This window comes from Microtus oregoni, unplaced genomic scaffold (genome assembly GCF_018167655.1).
Source record: "Microtus oregoni isolate MIOR12 unplaced genomic scaffold, Mior012 000046F_ref0000063, whole genome shotgun sequence".
NCBI lineage: Eukaryota > Metazoa > Chordata > Mammalia > Rodentia > Cricetidae > Microtus > Microtus oregoni.
In genome coordinates, this window is record NW_024543220.1 from 7096653 (window position 1) to 7114509 (window position 17857).

Below are 17857 nucleotides of genomic sequence, written 5' to 3' on the forward strand. Positions count from 1 at the left end.
CCTGAAACTTTATACACAAAAGTAACACAGGATAATGGTGAAGAGCATTTTGGCCCATCTCTAAATCAAAGGACTGGCATGCCTGCAATCTGCATTACTTTTTCATCTTTCCAGTTTCCTGCTTAATTGAGCAAATTGTGCTCCAAAGTTAAAGTGATGGTCATCTAGTTGTAGTTTTAAATTTTCACTTCAGAAAGAAAATAAAAATTTCATATGCATAGGAGAGCATGGGGATAGCTGTACAAATATCAAACACATTGCCAAAGAGATGCTTAATCTTCTCTTATTCAAAAAAGAAAGTATTAAAGGTGTTAATAAAATATAAAAATTTTGTCAATTAGGAGCTGCAATTCTCTACTTATTTCAGGTCTAACTAAAGCTAACATGGGTTTCTCTGTAGGACACCAATAAAACAAATATATTTGTTCAGCTAAGTCAATTTTGTTAATTTGTTAAGAAGAATCTGTTAAGTGAATCATTTAGCATCCTATAAACAAAACAAAGGGTGATAATTGTGCAAATTATTCTTTCCAACTTATTGAGTTGGCAACATGTAAACAAAGGGAAATATCTATACTTTGGGTGAAGTAATTAAGTTCATGCATATTGAGATTTTAATTTAGAAGGATTTCTCTTGGAATATACACACTGGCTGGAGGAAGAAAGAGCTATATAGAGAGAGGATCAGAGAGCTGTAAGAAAAAGCTGTAAGAGAAAGTGGATTTGACCAAATGCAGTGGCCTCTGAAATATTATTGTTATTGGAGAGGAAGTGACTGAGACAGAAGAGAGCCCTGAAGGAACAGAAGACCCCTATGTAGAATGCTAGGAAGATGGAAATGTTAAGAGACATGGAAAGCATATAGGAAGAGGGACAAGCTTTGGAGATCTACAGACAGTTCTTTTTGCATATGCATTTTGTCTATCAGTTGGGAATGCCTCCTGCCTCTTCAAATAAAGATATCTGCTAGAAAGCTGAATATGCTGCCTCACTTTGCAAACATCAACTTAGAGCTACGGGAATTGATCCCCAATATTTGCCTTATAGTGATGGATTCTTGACAGAGGTTGAGATGATCAAGAAAACCAGAGAGCATGGACCATGCTATCCTTGTCCTAGAATCTAAATGATGTCACAACCCTAAGGATGAAGAATATCAAGTTTTCCAGAGTCACATGGCCTTGGAATTTACAAAGGGGATTTGAATTTTAAATAATTAGTACTGTCAATTAACGACAGGAGAAAAAATTGATGGCTGGTGTGACCTATGATCTTAGGGATCTGTATATGAAGTTGTTTGGAAGTTTAAAATAAACTATGTATTGTAATTTCATGCATTGAAAAGAGTTAAAGAAATTTAGTGGGGTTCTCTAAATTTACTTTAAAATGAACAATAGTTTATTTTTCTTCCACTAAAACTTTTGAGGCAAAGAGAATTTTTTAAGGGAAGAAAATGCATGAGAATGGGGACAATGAGAAGCAAGGGAGAGGGTGTGGGAAGGTGGAAGACAGGTGTGGAGGGAGCACTACTTAAGGGGATATTGAAGAGAGCAGGAAGGAGCAAGTTGTAAATGGCTCACTTTACTTATCAACTTCTCTCAGTTGACACACATGTGGTATGCTTCTGGAGTGGTCAGCATTCAAGATTATAGATAAGGCTGTACGCACCCTCTTATGTAAATGAGATTCTAATATTTACATGACGAGTGGGATTGCTTGCTGATTTTGTTTATGGAGTTTCCAAACTTTTTGCCATGTTGACTACAGATTTTTACATTTTAAACATCAATGCACAAGGAATCAACTGAAAATTGTTTTCATAGTCCTCGGATTTTGTATTTTCAGTTGTTGAACTTTGGAAAAATTAATTCCAGAGCTATTGTTATTTTAATTTGAATTTACCTTATAACCAATGATGCTTAAAACACTAGCTAGATTTGCTGTAATTAAACTCAGAAAAGTAAACAGAGATGGAAACTTTAGGAAACCTGAGCCACAAGAAAATTAAGAGAATTCTAGATTGATAAATTTCCAACTGAGTATATTCTGAGAACTTCAGGGAAAGAAATCAAAAGGGGATAATTAAAATGATTTCATTTTTCAAAGAGGACAGAAAATAATGTGACCAGTGCTAACCCATGAGCACATTTCAGCTATTGAATAGTGATAATAGTGATGTGATCAGAGGTCAAATGGGAAGGTCAAGAAGGTGATTAAATAGGGAATAGTTATACCTAAGAAAACTCAGAAAAACTGTGACTGTATTCTCTCCACTAATCTGTTTTCTCTTTCAAAAGCAAAGTACGAAGCAGAAGATGGGGCTCAGCAGTTAAGATCACTGACTGCTTTTGTAGAGGCCCCAGGTTCAGTTTTCAGCACTTACATGGTGACTAACAATGTTTATAGGTAGAGTCCTAAGGTATCCTACATGAGCATGGCACAGAAGTGGTGCACAGATACATACATGCAGGCCAAACACTCGTGCATGCAAAAGCATATTTTTAAATGAAAATGTAAGTCATTAAGCTTATGCTGAAAGAAAATTAAGATTAGCCTAAGCTATTTTTCCAAAAATATTTTCAGCCAAAGTAGTAGAGAACTAACACTAATAAAAATGGAAGAAGATAACTTATAAGTCACATTGGAGAATTTCCTTTCATACCCCCATAAAATGATATTCAAATATATGATGAAGAATTAGATTCTGAAGACCCAGGAAATATTGTTTTTGCTTTACTAGGTATCTTTAAAACCATTACTGGTATTACTCTGTCTCAAAAATAAATAAATAAAAACCATTGCTGAATATTAATCATGTAATTCAAAGTAAAAATAATGGATGATATGTTAATAACAAATTATATATATATTAATTTGAGAAAGAATAAAGCCATTATAATTATTCAAGTTAGTCAATACATTTTGCATTAGAAATACCTATATTTCATACCATAAAGGTATTTTATAGCATAAAGGTGTTTTGAGAATAAAAAAATTAAAAATAGCAATTTCCTTAGTTATTATGAATTCTACGCTAAACATTTGACCCCTTACCAGCTTACATGCTCCTGAGAATGGTCAGTTACCAAAAAAGAAAATGATTTATTACAGAGACAAGTATGTTCTCATGTTCCTGGCATTACCACTTATCACAAACTTGAGAAAAGCTACCTTTACAAAGTGTACCCTAAAGACACAATCCATCCATTCCATGATATGATTAAGATCAGTTTCAGTTGAAAAGTGAACCAACTGCCAGGTCAGTACATCCACAAGACAGTCAGATGGGAGCTGAAGTTCTGCATTGACAATTTTAGTTAAAAGGTAAAACTGTTGTTACCGAATTAAGTTTTGGCCTATTCCATTGGGGCTTCATTGACGGAAACTCAGAGAAACTCCCTGTGCAATTGTCTGCTATCTTTTTTTTTACCAGTGTTATTGAATACTCTGTTCCCAGTGAAGAGTCATTTCTTTTGCATGAGACTTTGAGAAATTTCGCCTTGGGCTTAGTACCAGAGGATTAGCCTTTAAGAAACTGGTTGGATTTTATGTTAAAAGATAAGCTGAATCCTCCAACTGACTTTATGAATTTACTATAGAAGGAATGACAATTTTATACTAGAGAGAAGAGAATGGATGTTAAAGCTACACACACACACACACACACACACACACAAGCTTGCATGCTCATATACACCTTTAGTTGCTTGTGTTAATATATTTATGCTTGAATTAGCATATAGATAACTGTTTTAACTAAGTATTATATAAATAATTTCATTCAAAACTCTGAAGTTCTCTTTCTAATATCGTCCTTGATCAAGTCCCACTTTTCCTGTATATTGAGGTGGTATTTTGTCACTTTTCAACTCAGAAATAACTTAATGACTTCTGACTTCACCGCAGATCAACTAGCAGTTTTTAAACTCACTTTCTTCATGCTTGACACAGCTTTATGTACTACGTAAAATATCCAAATTTTCTTTCAGATGTACAATAAGATATTTTTCAGCAAAACAACTAAAGTATCAATATACAAACTACACAGGGAAATATTACAGATACCACTCTAGATGTAAGAAACCAGGGCTAAGCCTTAGGTTCAAGGAAAGGCAAAGTTAATCATTTAGTAAAATAATTTTAAAGTGCATGCATAATGCTGAGAGAATTAAAAGGAAGAGGTGTATTCAACCAAGACAAGACTCGTAGTTAAAAGTGCTTCCTCTTAGAGACTGGTAGAACTTTGGGATTTCTGTCTCTGAGTTGCATTGGTTCACGAACCAAATGTGTGTTTTCAGCAAACCTCAAGTGACTGTCCAAAATGAATTTGCTGGATTTGATGGATGAGAGAGTTAACTTTTGTTTTACTGCTAGTGTGTCTCCTTTGAATTCTGCATGATCATTTCCGTTTCTCCCACAGTCCTGTGATTTCTAGCTATTTTGCATAATTATAATGACAACCTCATAACTCTGGGAAATTTTTATTCATTACCCCAGTGTCTTCTTGAATCAGACTAGCATGATCTATTTTTTTCTTGTAGGATATTATCAAGCATCTAGCTTATTAACTATAACTAGAGAATAGAAATAACAAAATTGTATATGTAAATGGCTAGAATTTGAGACAGGCAATTACTTGTTTGTTCACTATATGAAAAGGTAACTAGGTAGCTGTTGACCACAGACCCCTGTACTTGTGGTATCCAATGCAGAGGATCTGAAAAGGAATACTCTGGAATAATTTTTTGAGATGGAAAAAGGATGGATATGAGAGCAGGGAAGGATATATCTTAATTGAGGGAGTCATTTTTGGGCTGGCAAGAGGCTTGGCTCTGGAGGGGATCCCAGACGTCCATGGGGATGATCCCAGCTAGGACTTTGGGCAGTGGAGGAGAGGGTGCCTGAACTGGCTTTGTCCCGTAGTCAGACTGATAACTATCTTGAATATCACCATAGAACCTTCGTCTAGCGACGAATGGAGATAGAGACAGAGACCCATATTGGAGCACTAGATTGAGCTCTCAATGTCCAGTTGAAGAAAGGAAAGAGGGAGAATATGAGCAAAGAAGTCTAGATCACAAGGAGTTGGTCCATCCACTAAGACAGTGTGCCTGAGCTAATGGGAGCTCACCCAATCCAATTGGACAAGGACTGAATGAGCATGGGATCAAACTGGACCCTCTGAATGTGGCTGACAATTGGGGCAGACTGAGAAGCCAATGATAATGGCATTGGGATTTGTCTCTACTACATGTACTGGCTTTTTGGGATTCTATTCTATTTGGATGCATACCTACCTAAACCTAGATGGAAGGGGAGGGCCTTGGACTTTGCACAGGGGAGGGTACCTTGCCCTCTCTTAGGACTGGAAGGGGGAGAAGAGGAGGAGTGGGGGAGCAGGAGGAAAGTGGGAGGAGGGGAGAAAGTGAAATTTTGACTGATATTATTTATAAAGTAAGAAAAATATTTTTAAAAAGAATTCCATGAGGAGCACCTAGTATAGCTGGCATTTGAGAAGTGTGGTCAGGGAATATACCTAGAGTCAGATAGTACTGTAAGGATGTGTGTGACCTGCTTGATAAAAACAATAAAGAGAGAGAGATTCCATGGTAAAATGTCAGAAAGAGCGGATAAGAGGATACAACACACAAGGAATGTCATACTATATGGCTGCCTCAGCAAGGAATAACATGGGAATTCATAGTGATGCTGCAAAATCGAAAATCCATTCTTAGATTCTGCAGTAAGTTGATAGAATGGGGAAAATAAAACCACAGATAAATAACATTACAGGCAAAATGATCATAGTGGCTCATGATTTGCAGTATCGCCATAAAGAATGACACTGTCGCTACTGAGATAGAGTTGTTTCTGACTGGAACTCAGTCACTCACGTTAGGAAGCACATGAGTTTGATCTTATTGCTTCTCCTCCTCTAATCTGCTAAGTTAACTACTTTCAGTAACACTAAGTGGTCTATCCATGTCAATTTGCACAAAGACGATGGGTTTTAGGCTCAATTTTAATTAAGAAAAATCTTTAAGATACAATGTCTCATTAGTTTGCATGGTGTTCTCTGTAAGGTCCTGAAAATAATATTTTTATGGAAGTTTTAACGAGAACTAAATATACTTATTCTATTCATACAATGTGATATGAGTCACACCTTGACCGCATGGCAGTGCCTTTGAGGGAAACATTAGTTCACAACCCCAACACAGAGCCCAGTTCTAAATTTGCAGTCTGATGAATTACATGCTTCAACAGTTTGAAACTCCTTCACTAAAGTTTACTGACTTTAAATGTCAAGTGGTGACAAGGTCTTCTGTTGAGGGCTGGTGTTTGGATCCTGTCTGGACCCAGCACAGGCTTTACTGAGTTTACAGTCTCTTTGAAGGCTGAAGGCATAACTCACTGCCATAGCACTTGGAAAGCACACACCCAGCCCCAGCTTGTTTTTAACACCACCCCAAAAAGGGAAAAATGAAGTCATCTAGAGAGAGAAGCTGCTAAAATATAGCCACCACATCAGCTAACAGTTGTCTGCTCCTAATTTGTACTGTTTGCAAGACAAGAACAGGAATTGCATTCCATTTGTGCTGCTAAAGCACAGAGAACGTGCTACAGAGAAGTGCGTGGAAAGCTGAACCTAGAACACATATTAAGTAGTAGTGCTTGTTTCCCATCCGGATCATCTGAATTACTGTGTATGCCATAGAAATAATTCGTGTAATGGGATTTTAAAAGTTTTTATAACACCTCAAATCTATTGTTTATTTTAATGTTGATCTTGTAAGAGACTCATAGTGCATCTGAAAAATTATCTCTTCTCCGTGTTTACAGTTTACAGGGTTTTCAGTCGAAAAGTAACAGCAAAATTATGTACTTATTATATTTATAGTTAAAGAATATAAAGTACTGTGAGTTACATTACTGCTGTGTTAACCAAAGTAATGATAGTGAAAAGATCCTACAATGAGAAAAGATAAAAATCACAGTTGACAGAAGAAAAACAAAAGCAGCAACAAAAGCCAACAGGTTGCTGTAAATTGATTTTGATATTTCAGTGTTTAGTGATAAATTTGGCTGGTGTTTTTAAGCCTCTTAAAAGCTCTTATTATTATATAGTATCTATTCAAATGAAGGTTCAATTTTGAGAGGAGTAATTTTACAGGTTAAAGCTTCAAGTATCATTTCAATATTGAATTTTTGAAGCAGACTTACAAATCTTAATGTCTTTTGTAAAAATCAGTCTTTTTCTAATTTCTTCCTTCTTCTCTGTTATATGAAAAATTGCAACTAGAGAAATAATGAAATTGTGAGACAGAGATACTCGTGAAACCAATGGCACTGTCATCACGAAGTGGTACAAGCTTTGATGGGCAGTCTATATTTTAGTCAGTAGTGCCGTTCAGTCTTAAATCGCTTATATCAAAACCATGGAGGTGATATTGCTGCTAATGGTTACAATAGAATCATGTTTGCTAAATTATAAGTCAATAATGAGAATATTAATCATATCTAAAGTTTGTGGAAACGAGAATGAAAAATGAAATGCACCAATTGTGTAACGGCAGTTACACATCCTCAATGGGACTTTCAGTTTTGTATTAAGTATTTAATAACAAAATGAGATACATTGTGCTGAAGTGGAAATGCGTTTATTTCTATATGAAAATTTAATTTACAAGTAAAGTACATAAACAAAAGAGCTTGTGGCTTAGCCCTCGTTTCCCTTGTCTACGCATCAAATATTCAGTCATCGCACTTCACTTCTGCAAGTCCAAATGTTGACTGGAGAAAATAGAATGCTTAGAAAAATTAGTTTTCTGTAGGGGACAAGCATTGTGGGATGTATAAAATCTTTAAATAATAACATATCATATAAATATTGGGTTTTTTTGTCAAATTCTTGGCTGTACTTCTCTCTGCTTCCTATATTTTTAAAATACTACCATATTGAGACATATTTACCACTTTGGATAAATAATAATATGAATGGAAATGCCTGCCTACTCCTGTCTGTGATATTTTAAGTTTCAGATTTCTGTTTCTGCAAATGTGTGTGTCTTTGTGCTTTTTCTTTAGCATCTTTGTTTCTCTTAGTCTGTATTGTTCTGCTCTGATTTGTTTTTATTTTATTTTATTATTTGGTTAGATACCTGTTTGTTGTTTTTAAAGGGAGAAAGGAAGAGAGGGTGTGGATTGTGTTGTATGAAGAGCTGAGGAAATGAAAGAAGTTGTGGGAAGAGTAATCATAATGTGTTGTATGAAAAAAACAATCTCTTTTCAATAAGTAGAAGAAAGAAAGATCAAAGCCAATTAGGATAATGTCTTAAATCTCAAAGCATGCTTGGATTTGAAAAGAAATGCTGAGTGTTATACTCTAGTGAATCCTGGAGAAAACATATTGATTAACATTTCTTCATAATTAATGAATGCACCTTTAGGAAATGCTACACAATCATTTGTTGAGCTAGATACTCTATACTTCTCAAACTTTGCAGTAGGTTTTGCTTGATGGTTAACTTTCAAATGCAGTATCTGTAGACCTTCATTCTTCATAGTTTCAGATGCCTTTGTGTTGGTCAATATCCTTCCAATTGTTTGACAAAGAAACTGAGGTTAGATGAATAACCAAACCACCTTGGTTGCCTTCAGAAGGTTCTGAGTTTCCCAAATGTAGGCTGTCACTACAGATACACCTGCTTCACCTGTTCCTGACACCTGTCATGTGAAAAGAAAATAGAGCCTATGGTAGTTCTTTGGGAAGAGATTTGTGTGTGTGTGTGTGTGTGTGTGTGTGTGTGTGTGTGTGTGTGTGAAAGAGATGTGGTAGTGTCTTCTATCTATCTGTTGCTTTCATTGGTTAATTAATAAAGAAAACTGCTTGGCCTGATAGGGCAGAATTTAGATAGGCAGAGTAGACAGAACAGAATGCTGGGAAGAAGGGAAGTGAGGCAATCGCCATGCCTCTCCTCTCTGGGCAGATGCCTTGGAGCCAGCCGCAAGGTCAGACATGCTGACTCTTTCCCGGGTTAGTCAAGATGTGAGAGTAAGCCAAGAAGAGGCTAGATACAATGGGTCAGGCAGTATTTAAAAGAATACAGTTTCTGTGCTATTATTCCGGGGCATAAGCTAGCCAGGTGGCCAGGAGCTGGGCGGTGGGAAGTGGCCCATTGCTCCTTCTACGTGTGTGTGTGTGTGTGTGTGTGTGTGTGTGTGTGTGTGTGTGAATAAAAGGATATCTGGATACTTTAGCCCATTTCTCACTTAAAATAACATTTTTTTTTCATTTCTTTCCCCTACAAATGTAAAAGGAGGTGTTGTGTGTATATGTCCGTATATGCGAGGTTACATGTTATACATGTGTGTTGAAGCTCAAAGTAGATTCTTGGTCTCTTTGTCCATCACTTTCCACTTTATTTCCTGTGGCAGGTTCTCACCTGACCAGAAGCCTTTTTCTTGTATAAGTCTAACTAACTAGATTGCTCTAGGGATCCCATATTTCTGGAGTCCTGTGATTCCAGGAGGCTCCCCACATCTGCTACCTTTTCTATGTTTTCTAGGATCCATTCTTTAATTCTTATCTTTCATGGCAAGTGTTTTACCTACTTAGTTATCTCCTCAAAGCACCATAACAGTGAATTTTTAAATAAAAGAAATGAAAAGCATTATTTTCATGCTTCTGATGTGAGACGATGAAACTTCATTACTGGAGAAGAAAGTATATCTTTGTCTCTGTAGTGTTCTTCACAGGTTTCTAAATATTTTTTTTTTATTTACAGGCTTTTCCTGGAAATGTCAATTCTGACAGTGTAGTCCGACATGACCTGCAGCATGCCATTGTTGCCCGCTATGTCCGCATCGTGCCCCTGGACTGGAATGAAGAAGGCCACATAGGGCTACGTGCAGAAGTCTATGGCTGCTCTTACTGTGAGTGCCAAATGCCAAAGTTACATTGGTATCATGGGTCAACATCGTTGAAGTTGCAAACTTTATTTTAAAGTTGCTTACACTTTTTAAAAATGAACTGTCACACACTTATGTATGTACATAGCACTGGGTTGTTTTTCATATTTTAGGATATAAATATATAACACATATATGCATCTAAGGATATATTAACTGAGTGCTGAGGAGGTGAAATGACTGTCTGGACTGTGTTAAATCCCGAGGTCTGTTCTCAGGACCTCATTGCTAAATGTGGTGTTGATGCCTGCAATCAGAGCAAAAAGCGTGAAGAGACAGAAAAATCAGAAATTCAAAACCATCCTCAGTTACATAGTTAGTTTGTGACAATCATGAGCTGAGATGAATGAGATTTTGTGTCAAAAAACATTATTTTAAATAGAGTGCATTAAGAGAGGGAGATAGAAGTGATTTTGCTTACTGCACTGAAGTAAGTATTGGTTAAAATGAATTAATTCTTATGAATTATTTAAAAGCAGGTGATCTACCCAAGATCCACCCCTCTGGCATTTGGTAAAGAGTTAAGATTCATTTTTCAAGGCTTCCTTTGACTCACCATGCCCCTTGTCGTGACTTGTCATTCTTCTTTAGATGGCAAAAACTGGAAATTTTAAGGTTTTTGAAATTTTTATTTGTGTGTGTGTGTGTGTGTGTGTGTGTGTTTGTAAGAATGTGTGTGTCCCGTGTGTGTATGTAGTAAAGGACAACAATTTGGAGTTGGTTTTTTTTCTTCCATCATTTGGTAATGAAGATCTTAGACTGTCAGGCTTGGTGACAAGAGACTTTAGCTGCTGAGAGAGTCCGTCAGCCTCAACCACTGGGTTATGTTTTTCACCTTTTTTTTTTTTTTTTTTTTTTTTAATTTTTCGAGACAGGGTTTCTCCGTAGCTTTTGGTTCTTGTCCTGGAACTAGCTCTTGTAGACCAGGCTGGCCTCGAACTCAGAGATCCGCCTGCCTCCGCCTCCCGAGTGCTGGGATTAAAGGCGTGCGCCACCACCGCCCGGCATGTTTTTCACCTTTTAAGTTCAATTTTACGTATAATGTTTCTTTTTATTTAATTGTGCTATAATCTCCATCTTTAAAAAGTTCTTAACTATATCACACTTAAATCTAATCTATCCAATATGTGGATTTCGGGGATTGGAAGGCTGCTATCTGTTTTCTCTGCTTGTGGTAAAGTGGGCCACCCATTGTCCAAGATTTTCCACAGGAGTGTCAGTAGGTATCTAAAAGTGTAGTGGTGTTGAATCTTATATACACAGCTGTTCATTATGCACACACATCTATGATAAAGTTTGATTTATAAATTAGACATGGTAAGGTATTAAGAGATTTGCATTACTAATGAAATAGCACAATTAAACAATTTGCTGTAACGAAAGATGCTTAAACCTCAGAAGTCCTTTTTTATTTCTGTAATTTTATATTGAATACTTTAGGAAATAGTTGAATGTGGGGCACTGAAACCTTAGAAATAAAAACATCAGATAAAAGAGAGGAAACTAATGTATTTCTCTTTCTCTTCTGCCCTCTTCCTTCCCTTTCTTTCTACCTTGGCTGCTCCTTAGCTTTCTTCTGGGCCTCCTTATCTCCCTGTCTTTGTATTTACATCTTCTGCCTCCATAGGTTCCGAGTCACATCAAAACTCTATCTGCAGAAGTTCCTTTAGGTCAAATCTGAGGATGGATTCTTTTAAAGAAGATATGTATTCACTTATTTTCTTTGTGAATTCTTGCTAACACAAAGCCACTTTAAAGATTGCTGAATTTTGAAACTACTGGACAATAAAAATTTTATCTGCAAACACTGGCTTCATAACATTAAATTTACAGTATTGTATTTTCCTGTCCACTCAGGACATGTTTTTCTTATGCTGCCAATTGCACAAAGGAGAGAAAATGTTGGGAAAGATAGGAAGGGGAATTGGTTTATCAGCTTCTGCAAGAAATATCCAGTTATACTTTTACCTATCATTTCTTACAGACACATAAACATAAATCGTCACTATAACCATAAAGTGCAAAATTCCTTCTTTAAGACTTTAAAATTAATGGAATACTTAATATTTCATAATAAAGAATATGTAAAGTTTTCATGTCTATGAGAATTTAGTTGCAAAGATTCTTTCAAGCAGTAGTTACAGTAATTACAGATATAATGAAACAGTATCTTCTGAGTTCAGAGACAAATGCTTAAGAATGCAATAAAGTGGCCAGGAAAATTATTTAAATATTCATCCATTAACATAATTTGCTCATTGCATTATAAACACATATATCTATATATTGCATATATAATGAAAATTGGGACAGATTTAACTTATTGGGAAAATGTAACATTTGAAGGAAATGAGTTAGATCTTTGGGAGAAGCCAACACAGAACCCCAACATAAATTAAGGTCCTTTCTACTGTGTTTTATGGTATTCAGGGACACAGAAGACGAAGCATCATCCAATTGGTTTATTTTATTAAAATCTTTGTTAGAAATAGCCATATTTTGAGATATTAATTATTCACTCTTATTCTACATATAAACTAATATTCAAATTGATAAGCATTGAGTTGTCTTTAGCTTTTGTTTGCTTGGTTTAAGAGTTGCTGTTAGTGTTTCTGATGGTATAGATACAGAATTTGTGAAACCCAGTGTGACATAGGTCTTCCTATCTTGGCATCAGAACAGATATGATTATCTGTATGAGACTCTTACAAGATTTGCTCCATTTGTTCTGTTGGTGCTGAGGGATGAAATAGGCAGTGCATATGTTCAATGGGTCCTTTTACTCTGAAGTATATATAAGCTATTAGCATGGGCTGTTGGAGAGAGACACTTCTTCCTTGTTGTTTCTGCCTATAAGTTGATCATATCATTAAATTCATGAGTTCCTCAAGGTTAGCCTTGGGTAGAGTTATCATTTTAGTATGTCCTCATTTTATTATGTACAGTGGAAAGATGCTTACTTTTGCCTCCTTAATAAAGAAAATACAAATAGAGGGTATGGTATCATATTAATGTGTGGTGTGCATGCATGCTTGAGTGTGTGTGTGTGTGTGTGTGTGTGTGTGTTTGTGTGTGTGTGTGCTCAACTTTGGTCAAATGGACTAAAGATTTTATAAACTGGATGTATTTATTTACATCTTCACAAGTTCTGTGAGAATTCCTGTTCGTCTACAAATCCAGATGTTTTAAAATTAATTTTGAGGTTTTAGTACATGTTCATTACATATCATTTAGCTTTAGTGATGAGTGTCCTGACATTTTAGAGAGGTTAGAATTGTGGATCACTACTGTTATCTTTTTTTGAAGTATTTATTAAAAATATTTGCTCGGTTTTATGTGGGCATAAACTTCTAACCAAACTTCAGACTTAGCGAGTTGTTTGGAGGAAGCTAGTATGTGGTATTTTAACCTACTACAATTGCTGAGAAGGGGAAAGGAGGTAAGCAGGTAAAATATAGAAGCACCTTTTATCCCAGGTATGGCTTCTTCAATGGACCAAGCTGCAATGCAGTATTGATTTGACAGAGCCTTGATTTCAATGATGTCTGTCTCAAAATGGCTCCAAATGATTTCTGTACTGCAAAATAAAGCCAAACTCTGGAAAAAAAAATAAATAAAAATATTTGCCCATATTTCTGGCTGCAGTCCTTATTAATTAATTAATTAGTCAGTTTTAAATGATCAAAGCTTTTTCTCTCTCATTTTCTCTCTCTCTGTCTCCCACAGAGCCCTTATTATGAAATCTAGACATCCCATGTTTAATGTTTTTCTTTAGAAGTAATCATTTTAAAATATGTAGTATAACTGAGGTCATTTAACATTCACAGTAAAAGAGAGTCTTCTCAGTTGTAGTTTAAATATGACAACATGCTCTATAGTCATAGAAGTCCAAATTTAAGATGTAGAGTCTGTTCTCTCAGGGGAATTTTCATCACACCTGTGCTTTGACAATCGCAAGACAGGAAGAAGAAATAGCTGAAACTAAACAGGAAGCCAAACTTTCCTAGGAGAAGCCTTCCATGGAGCAAACATTATATATGTTAACATTTATGTCAATAAATATCAATGCAGTATATGATAAGTGAAAACATAACATTAAATAAATATAAGATAGAAATTGAAAAATAGCATTATAATTATTTAGGTAGTAGTCCCCAAACACATTAGAGCCTGATTCTTAGAACCTAATTCCTTGCTAAAACTATGTTTGAAGATGTGATCGGCAGTCCTGGCACAAGGAATGCAGCATGCATTACCTGGGTGAGAACTACCTTCCCTTAGGTCACTCAGCACAGGTAGAGGAAGAGGAGGCACTGTGGACCCTGACACCAGAATGGCAATAAAGTAATTGCCTATCAAAAAACACTGCAGTGACCAAATGCTGTAGGAAAAAGAGGAGTCAGCTCAACCCTTTGATAGAGTGTGGCCTTGCCCACACCTTGATTTCATCCCTAGGAGACTAATCGCTGAATCCTGTCTCAGGATAATAAAAACAAAACAAACAAAACCAAATTCAACCTTCTAGATATGAACCGAAGTTTGTGATTGTTCTTCATAGCTCAAACAATAAAGCCATGCTAGCGACAACATGATGTTAGCAAATCAATCTTTACAAGAAGAAGCTCTCTAGCAGTGCCCTCCAGCATCCTCCAAATGTTCCCTGCCTGCTCCAGGGACTGGCCGCAACTACTTATCAAAGGACTCAACATCCAACTTTGACAACCAAAAGAGTTAACTTTGTAGTTGTTTAAAAACTTTGTGGATACGAATTTAAATAATGTGACTTCTGGCTTCATGTTAGAGTGAGGAGTTGGAAGAACAAAGCCCTCTTTGCTTTTCCTTTTATGTTGGTGTGATCCAAACAACCCATAACTGTTGTTTTATTTTATTTTTAAATAATACCCTCTCAGCTTTTTTTTTTTCCTTAATAGTCTGAGGAACTCATTGCTGTCTAATTGGTGATGACTACCCACTCCTCTGAACACTCCAAAGATACAGAGCACATTCTTCGTAGTCTGTTTTTGAAAAATGTGAAATATATTCATTTCACATTTTAAAAAGGTGAACTATATTCATCGTAGGAAAACAATGTGTGACACATTTATGACTAACTTTCCGGGAGATACCACTGTTTAAATGTATACTGAAATATGAACTAGAATGGACACTTAGATGACTTTGCTTTGCCTTAATCTTCTACACTCTTCAAGAGGGAAAGGCAGTCTGGGAAATGTAGATCAGACTTGCCCTCCCACTTGTCTCTATTAGTAGGTAGAAATGCAGTGTGTTCCTCGGTCTCAGCAAGGATGACTGTAGCCTAGAGTTCTCCTGTGGAAGAGAGAAATGCGTTCTTTCATCCTTCTACAAATGCCTTGAAGGCTTGTCAGGGGTCTTTCTTAATGGGCAGCTAAGGGGGGAGAGGAGAATGGGAACACTCTGCTGAGTGAGCACGTTTGTACTCCATGCTCCCCTCTTACTTCCTGTAGTTCTTCCATGATCATTTTGGCATTTGAGAAATCCGTCTCCTTCCAGGCTGAAAACAAAAACTGCCTCTCACTACCTCATATGGAGAAGTTTAGTTCCATGCCATTGCTCTGCAGCCTTCATATCCTCTCCTGCTTTAGGTCCCTGACTTTTTCTGAGTTCTAATTCCCCCCTTGGAAACTCACTTGCTCACTCCCCTCTGCATTTAGTTTCCTTCAAGTTAAGTGAATCTAATCCATGCTGTAGTTTAAAATCTCATAGATGTAGACCACATATATCAGCTCACTTGCCCTTAATCCTGCACTGACCCTAACCATTTTACTCCACATTGAAACTATGGCAGGAAGTACAAAAGAGAAGCCTCTGTTTAATAACCGTAATATATGGCTGCTTTATATAAGCATTCCACTTACAGAGGACAAATGTGCAGTGTAGTGATAATTTCCCATAGCAAATTCTAAATTAGTTTTTAACCAGAGCCTTCACATCTGTTAGATTAGCTGTTAGATTGAGAATTAAGAGTACAAACTATTGTGCTATGATAACATATATATGTATCCCAATATGGATGATCAACTACTAAATTCTAGATGATTTAACCTGAGAAAACCATAGTAGAAAGTTGACACAAGTATGTCTAAAGGAGCTGAGAATAAATGCTACACAGACTGTGTTCATCCTTTTCTGATGGGTTAGTGTCACATCTTCTTTCCAATAACAACATCCCTTCTAGGGACTACAGCTAAATCCCATAGATACATTCTACCAAGACAAGAAAATACTGCCATGCACTTACATGTACTTTGCTCACAAGAGCTTTTGTAACTTCCACACACAGTAAGCAGTGAAACATGAATTTGGTTATTCATAGCTCCACAGAGGATACATTTTAAATAAAGATGATAGCAGAGTTGGTTTTATTTAGAAGTTAAGAGGGACACACATTGTCTAAAAAAATATACCCAAACTTGAGATGGTAAACATTCATTTCAGCATTCATTGTCTGAGCACTTTAGTGTCTAGCTTTGCAAAGCCTCTTGTGTGTGTGTGTGTGTGTGTGTGTGTGTGTGTGTGTGTGTCTATACTTCACTATACTCATATGCCCTTTATAAATGACACTGGTTGTCAGATTTAGGATGTACTCTAATCCAGGAAGAATCCCAGTTAATGTATGAAATCTGAAACGTTATCAAATCAGTCCACATTCTATGGTTCTTTGTATGTAGAAATTTTGAGAAGTACGTCAATACAGAGCTGTATTTGTTTATTAAAATCTACAACAATTGAGATTATTTTAGCTGGGCATAGAAAAAAAAAGCAGCTCTAACAAAGAGCCTGTGCTGTCCTGTTTAAATTGAACATTTAATCTTGTATGGGCAGAGGGAACACTGTGTTCTCAATTTCTCTGATTCTATCAGGGAAAATTTCCTAATTGTCATATGTATTTGGGCATTTGGAAACAATTAAATCATGATCCATGTCCTCTAGAGGACTGTGTTTTGAAAGAAGATGACAAGTAAGTATCTGGCTATGGAAGCATGAACAAGACGAATTAATCAGCATGGGTGATGGCATAAAGCAAAAGCCAGCCACCTTTTAAGGAATGACAGAATTAGGATAAAAAAGTATTTCAGATAAGAAATTTGTACAACAGCTAAAACTAGATTTTTTTGACTGCTTTTTACTAAAATGAAAGTGTTGAGTTCAAATGAACAAAAATGAACTATTTTAATATTGCCTAGCATATTAATACATTTTATGAAGATTAATCAACTTAATGAACAAATTACATTACATTATTTATAAAGTGTTTTCTAATTTACCTTAGAATACAAATCTGATAATATCACATCTGTGCTTAAAGAAAGTTGATAAGGTTACATTGACTAGGAAGTCTATAGTTAGTTTAAAATAGACTTTCTCTGTGTTTGTATAAAATTCCACATCTAGTCATTGAGCTACTGGCAATTGATGTCTGCTATTGGGGAAAGTCAGTTTTCTTCAGGATTGTTATCCCTGAGAGGTTGCGCATTTTCCAGTGGGTGGTTATAAGCCCAAACACATACAGGTAGCACTGGGTAGACTCATTCAGCTTACAAAACGAAACACATGAAGTTGGAAAGGGAAATTAGGAGTAGGGCAGGCATGCAGAGGAGATAATGTGAGTAGATTTGATCAAAGTACATTATATGTACACATGAAATTTTCAAACAATAAAAAACATAATAAAACTCCCTTGTATATTGGTTGAGTATGATATGTAGACAAAATGCAACTCAAAGTCTGATTTGAGCATGAAGCTTTTTTAGGACATAATTAATTACAAAATAAGCTAAATTTTAAATAAATAATATAATTTCTTTCTACTCACCAAGCACTTTTGTTATTTTCATAGTATATC

General features: G+C 36.0%; 1 protein-coding gene across 2 annotated transcripts in view; it reads left to right on the plus strand.

The window, feature by feature from the left end:
• The window catches only part of Cntnap2 (contactin associated protein 2), a 2078180-nt gene that overhangs the window by 778074 nt on the left and 1282249 nt on the right, over nucleotides 1-17857 (plus strand). For both annotated transcript variants that reach the window (XR_005972587.1, XM_041635058.1), the window contains exon 4: nucleotides 9789-9936. Coding sequence is in view for 1 of the 2 variants with exons in the window: in XM_041635058.1 (XP_041490992.1) it covers nucleotides 9789-9936 (148 nt within the window). In the remaining variant the exon portion in view is untranslated. The remainder of the gene's footprint in view (nucleotides 1-9788; nucleotides 9937-17857) is intronic.